Source organism: Pongo abelii, chromosome 3 (assembly GCF_028885655.2).
Source record: "Pongo abelii isolate AG06213 chromosome 3, NHGRI_mPonAbe1-v2.0_pri, whole genome shotgun sequence".
Taxonomy (NCBI): domain Eukaryota; kingdom Metazoa; phylum Chordata; class Mammalia; order Primates; family Hominidae; genus Pongo; species Pongo abelii.
This window is the reverse complement of record NC_071988.2, coordinates 130323414-130330012: the sequence shown is the minus strand read 5'-3', so window position 1 is coordinate 130330012 and position 6599 is coordinate 130323414. Positions and strand designations below refer to the sequence as shown.

Sequence of the window (6599 nt, the reverse complement as noted above, 5' to 3'; positions counted from 1 at the left end):
CCAGGATGGTCTCGATCTCCTGACCTCATGATCTGCCCACCTCAGCCTCCCAAAGTACTGGGATTACAGGCATGAACCATGGTGTCCAGCCAGAAAAGCATGTTCTTATGTATAGCTAAGCGGTAACTCTCCTCTGCTTAAGCAGTTACATCATGCCAGTTAGCAGGTAAATTTTCCTCAACTGAGGAAAATAGTCAAAATTTACCGAACTCCCCAGGTACTTCCAGCTTCTGCATTCCATGATGGCTCCAGGTCTCTGCTCTCTACTCAGACTGGAATAAAGCTTGTTATGGCTTCAAGAGATGGTGTTGGCTGGGTGCAGGGGCTCACGCCTGTCATCTCAGCACTTTAGGAAGCCAAGATGGGCGGATCACTTGAGATCAAGAGTTCAAGATGAACCTGGCCAATATGGCAAAACCCCATCTCTACTAAAAATACAAAAATTAGCTAGGTGTGGTGGTGGGTGCCTGTAATCCTTAGGAGGCTGAGGCAGAAGTGCTTGAACCCAGGAGGTGGAGGTTGCAGTGAGCCGATATCGAGCCAGTACACTCTAGCCTGGGCAAGAGCAAGGCTCCATTTCAAAAAAAAAAAAGGTTGTCAGCCAACAGGTTGGGCAGAATGACTCATGCCTGTAATCCTGGCACTCTGGGAGGCCGAGGCAGGCAGACTGCTTGAGCCCAGGAATTTTGAGACCAGCCTAAACATGGTGAAACTGTTTCTAAAAAAACCAAAAATGAGCCAGGCATGGTGGTGCCCACATGTAGTCCCAGCTACTTGGGAAGCTGAGGCAGAGAATCACTTGAGCCCAAGAGGTGGAGGTTGCAGCAAGCCAAGATTGCACTCTAGGCTGGGCAGCAGGAGTGAAACCTTGTCTGAGCTGGCAGAAACACTACATAGTTCCCAAGAAAAATGAGGTCTGTATTTTAATATTCTGCCCTGGATAATAAATCCAATGTAGATCAGAAACTATACCCTTGACCCAAGGTTTTATATACAGTAGCTCACTCATTTGTTAAATAAGGAGTTCTGAGCTCTCCAAGATACCATTTTTGATCTGAAGTGGCCTAAAAGAACAGAAGGTTTAAAAACAATCTTAAAAAGGGTCCATTCCAAGGAACTAGAATACCAAGGTTTCTATCCTGTGAAACTTGCTGATGTAAAGGAGATACTATAATAAGGATCAAAGGGATATTAAAGTTTCAGATAGAAGGGCCATTCCTCCCAAACCACCCCAAAGTCTCAGCCCACAAAGAGAAGGACATTATGCTCCAATGCAGTGGTAGAGCTGTCACCAAAAAAATTCTAGCCATCAGTGACCACCAACTGTTTCTTCAGAAAAAGTAACCCACTGGCTGGGTGCTGTGGCTTGCACCTTAACACCAGCACTTTGGGAGGCCAAGGTGGGCGGATCACCTGAGGTCGGGAGTTTGAGACCAGCCTGACCAACATGGAGAAACCTTGTCTCTACTAAAATATACAAAATTAGCCTGGCATGGTGGCGCATGCCTGTAATCCCAGCTACTTGGGAGGCTGAGGCAGGAGAATCACTTGAACCTGGAAGGCGGAGGGTGCAGTCAGCCGAGATCCTGCCATTGTACTCCAGCCTAGGCAACAAGAGAGAAACTCCGTCTCAAAAAAACCCAACCCAACCAAAAACAAATAAACAACAAACAAAACAAGAAAAAGTAATCTGCTAAAAACTACAGGGTCCCCAAATACCATATAAACAAAATCGGTATACTAACACATTACAACAGAAAAAAAAAAAATCATACATACAACAAGTCTTTTCATTTTTATTACTCAAAAAAGTTTCATTTTTTTTTTATTTAGCTTTCTGACTCTGTGCTTGTGCCTTTAACACTTTCACAACGATTTTCTGCTCCTCGATAAGGAAAGCACGCTTGATCCTAGAAAGGAAAATACCAAATTAATCATTTCTTTAAAATGAACTTCATTTTTTATTTAGCACAGAGAAGGCAAACATGGTAAAGAACTACGCGAAGCAATCAAGGAACCCAGGAAACTACAGGATACACAAATATAGAGTAAAACTTAAAAGATGAAATTCATTTAAAGCAGGATAATCCTTCAATTTCATGCCAGTAGTTATCTGTCCTCCTTCTGAGTCAATATAAACTATAAAGTCATCCCCACAGGAGACCACTTACGGGAGCTCTAATTTATTGTTAGGATCCAGGAACAGTGGTATTTCTTGATTTACAAAATGTCTTAGAATATTTTAACCATATTTTTGAAAATTCCCAGTAAAAAACAACACAGAAGGGGCTATGTGCTAAGAACTAAAATTAAAAGGTAAAGGGATATTACCAAGAGACACCTCACCAAGAGCAAGGATTTTAGACCCCGTTTACGGCCAACTCCACCACACACTAGCTGCACACTGGACAAGTTACCTTCTCTATATTAAGGCACAAAATAGTTTCACACCTATTTAACAGGGAGTTTATGAGGATTAAATTTGGAAAGATTTTCTAGACTTTGAAACTCCATCTACGAGTGCATTTTATGGATCACTATCATTACAGTGTTGCACAGGACCTAGCAAAAAGCAGGTCTTCCTAGCATTTGTTAAATCAGAGTTACCACCAGAGGTAAAGCACTCCTCTCGCTTCAACTTAAACCTTCCCCCACCCCATTTCCCATTGGTAAAACTGGTTATCAAACCCTACCCTCAAAACTCTGGGTTTTCTAATTTCTTCAAATCTCCCCCATGTGATCCTATCAGAGACACATACAACTGAGTCACTTAAAAATTCCCTTAATTTACTCAAAGCACAGACCATATGCAGACCTGCTCAGCATCACAGCTAACAATGCTAATTTCTAGGCTATCCTGTAAACCTAAATTCAAATCTTCAGGAGATAAGGCCCGAGAATTTGTATTTTTAATAAATATGCCCATCTGATTTTGTGTTCAGCAAAGTTTTAGAACCAAAGACTGGGGAAAAAAAGCCAAACTTCTTCAGCTTAAAACTCATGACTTATCTCCAATGTACACTTCCATTTCTCACCCACAATGTGCCAGATCAGTCTGTACTTTCCTTGCCTGGAATGCCCTTTCTGCCTTTTGTCCAAAATTTGCCCATCATTTAGGTTCCAACTCAAATGCCATTCCTAGTTATTTGCAAATAATTTCTCCTTTAAACTTCAATCATAGTTAAGCTTTGCTGTATATCACAGAAGCTATATTTATCCCCTATTTGTATTAATGTAGTATCTCTTACTGTTCTCTTACAAACTACCTCCTAAAATGCAGAATGAAGCCTGCATTTGGTGTCAAAAGATTTGGTTTAAAAACTCAGCTAGGACTGGGTGCGGTGGCTTACACCTGTATTCCCAGCACTTTGGGAGGCCGAGGCTGACGGATCACGAGGTCAGGAGATCGAGACCATCCTGGCTAACACAGTGAAACCTTGACTCTACTAAAAATACAAAAAATCAGTCAAGTGTGGTGGCATGTGGTGGTAGTCCCAGCTATTCGGGAGGCTGAGGCAGGAGAATTGCTTGAACCCAGGAGGCGGAGGTTGCAGTGAGCCAAGATCACACCACTGGACTCCAGCCTGGGCTACAGAGCGAGACTCCATCTCAAAATAAATCAATCAATAAAATAATTAAGCTAATCCACCTTTTATTCTGTAAAGCCCCTCATAATCTGGCTTTTCTTTCTTTCTTTTTTTTTGAGACAAGAGTTTCGCTCTTGTTGCCCAGGCTGGAGTGCAATGGTGCAATCGCAGCTCACCACAACCTCTGCCTCCCAGCTTCCAGCAATTCTCCTGCCTCAGTCTCTGAGTAGCTGGGATCACAGGCATGCGCCACCACGCCCAGCTACCTTTTTGTATTTTTAGTAGAGACGGTGTTTCTCCATGTTGGTCAGGCTGGTCTCAATCTCCCAACCTCAGGTGATCTGCCTGCCTCCGCCTCCCAAAGTGTTGGGATTTCAGGCGTAAGCCACCGCACCTGGCCATAATCTGGCTTTTCTACCTTTGTTGTCCATCATCTCCTGCAACCCTATGCTCCAGGAACATGAGAATACACAACTCTTCTGTTCCTACACTTTCAACACCTTCCACACATGAGAATACACAACTCTTGTTCCTACACTTTTAACACCTTCCACACATGAGAATACACAACTCTTCTGTTCCTACACTTTTAACACCTTCCACACTCCACCTATCTTTGTCCAAACCACTAACAGAGACTTTCTTACCCACCTCCTGAACAAAACCAAGTTCCTTTTAATCTCCACATCTAGCATAAATATGCCCCCAAATTATTACTTTATCATTCCCTGCTTTGTGCGGCATCAATTATCCATAGTAAAGAAAGGGTTCTGAAGCATGCAACTGGTTTAAAATGAGTTGTTTCACCATTGTACTGATTAGCAGACAGTATAACACACACAATAATTTGCTAAAGAAAGCCCATTTAAGCATTTAACTTACCTGTCACGAACACATTTAGCACACATGGAACCACCATAGGCCCTGCTGACATGTTTCTTTGTTTTGGACAATCTCATAAGAACTTTAGGTCTTACAGCACGAACCTGCATAAGAAAAATATTAAGATTTTTGTGATGCTTTAACAGAAGTTTTCCTAAATTTTGTTAAGTGTTAAGGGCAAGTTTAAAGTAGGTTACAAAGGGAAATGGTGTACTGATTTATCTGAAAGGCATTTCACTGCATTTCTCAGATTGGTTTTAAAAGTCTATGTTCTTGGCAGATATGGCTCATGAATGTTAAGCAATTCTCAACCCTCTTAGTGGTAACCTCTCCTTGATTCATTCCATCGTCAAGCGATGAAAGCTCAGTAAGTTCAAGACTTGTTAGGCTGCACACAGTAAAAGGTACACTTACCCCTCGAAGTCTGCCTGGGCACACACCACATGCAGATTTTGGTGCTTTCCCAACCTTCTTGGTATAAAGGTAAACAATTCTATTACCAGGGGTTCGGGACCTAGAAAGTGAAACAGTCAATAGGTCAGCATTTTGTAGAGTAAATGAAAATATATACTTAAAATTTTTAGAAATACTTACAGCCTAGTTTTGTTAGAGGCTGTATTGTAGGAAAGCCTACGTCGGTATGTCAAACGCTGGACCATTCTGAGTGCCTAAATTAAGAATAGAGTAACATCAAATCTTTCCATTGTAAAAGTAAATAAAATCTCAAAACAGTATCATGTGGTCTATTTCATTCACACACATATCCTTGTATGTAACACCCTTAAATTAAGATGTATTATTCCACATTTTAAAACTACTTGTATTTAAAGGTGACTGATAAACAAGAGGCCAATAATGTTAGCTTTCCTGATGGTAATCAAACGTGGCACTTCCTTAACATTCTGATGACCAGGCTCCTTACTCAGAGTCTGATTTTGTTTGGAGTGGTGTCCAGAAAAGTGCTACAAGCCCAGTTGGAGAAACACTGCTTTAAACAAACAGCACAAAAAGTGAGCTCTGAAGTCGAATCCTTAGCTATGCCATTTATTGGGAATACACAGGGCAAGGAGCTAGCCCTCCTTATCTCTAAAACGGGAATTCTGTCTACTGTATACAGCTGTCATTATGATTAAACGACGTGAGCTATCCCTCCCAACACAATGCCTGGCACATATCAGGGTTCAATGTCTTGCCCTCAAGCACCACCTGCGTAAAGGCATACCCTTTAATACTAATTTTGATATTACACAAGTTTCTTTGGGTTATGGCACCTGCTTTCTTCCCACTTCTGGAAACATCGTGATGTTATTTAGCAAATCGGTTATACAGACATGCATACGAGCAACTTCGTTAAGGGAACTACCTAACGTAAAACATAACCAACACTAGAACTAATTTAATCTTCCCATTCCACACCCTGTAACCATTTCATTTGTTGTCACAAGCCTCTCACTAAAATTAAACTAAAACAGAACTGCCAGACACCAAAACTTGACACGTAAAACCAGTGCGAGTGATTTATGAAGCCATTAGTCTGTATGCATCTCCAAAAGCAAGACAGAAACTTCTCTCTCACTAACACATTTTTCTCTTCCTTGACATGGGCCTTGGAAGCAGAAGCCAAATAGCGAAACAACCACCCGAACTCGCCGGTCCCTGCCCTCCCAAAGACTGAGGACACGTACAGGTGTGCTGTGAAAACGTGGGTGTAAAATATGAAAACGTTTGGCGATTTCCCAGTCTCAAACCGCCAAACCACAACTCGTTTGTCTCCAAACGCTACACTTGGAATGCAGCAAAGTCCCGGGTGGTGAGCTCTGGCTACTCACGGCTTTGGAGGTGCCACCAGGAACAAGGGATTTCCGAAGATCAAAGTAAGGAACTTCCTCATCACCAACCTCCCTGTTGTGCCCCTTACCCCTACGCCAGCTCAAAGGACTGCTCCTGAGGGCTCTAGGCTTCCTCAGCTCCTCGGATGGCAGCCGATTGGGAAGGAAATAAAGACAGGGAAAAGAGAACAACATCCATACCTGCAGACAACGTCCCCGGAAGAGGAAGAAAAAAAGCTTTTGCGAGTTCAAAGGTCAAATAGAATTGCGCAGGACAGGAAGTGGCGTCAGAACCAGCGGC

At 42.3% G+C, this 6599-nt stretch overlaps 1 protein-coding gene across 3 annotated transcripts; it reads right to left on the bottom strand.

Annotated features, from left to right (window-relative positions):
* Positions 1 to 1776: 1776 nt before the first annotated feature.
* Positions 1777 to 6581, bottom strand: RPL34 (ribosomal protein L34). Of its 3 annotated transcripts, none has more exons than XM_009240246.4 (5): positions 6500 to 6581; positions 5064 to 5137; positions 4884 to 4983; positions 4470 to 4573; positions 1777 to 1910 (listed from the first exon to the last, which is right to left on the bottom strand). In XM_009240246.4, exons 2-5 carry the CDS (start codon positions 5126 to 5128, stop codon positions 1826 to 1828), a joined length of 354 nt encoding a protein of 117 aa, XP_009238521.2. In that variant the 5' UTR covers positions 5129 to 5137; positions 6500 to 6581; the 3' UTR covers positions 1777 to 1825. The 3 variants fall into 3 exon arrangements, with proteins under 3 accessions (XP_009238521.2, XP_009238522.2, XP_024102080.1); XM_009240247.3 differs by having other exon boundaries at positions 6299 to 6516; XM_024246312.3 differs by lacking the exon at positions 6500 to 6581 and adding an exon at positions 6388 to 6486.
* Between the last annotated feature and the right edge of the window lie 18 nt (positions 6582 to 6599).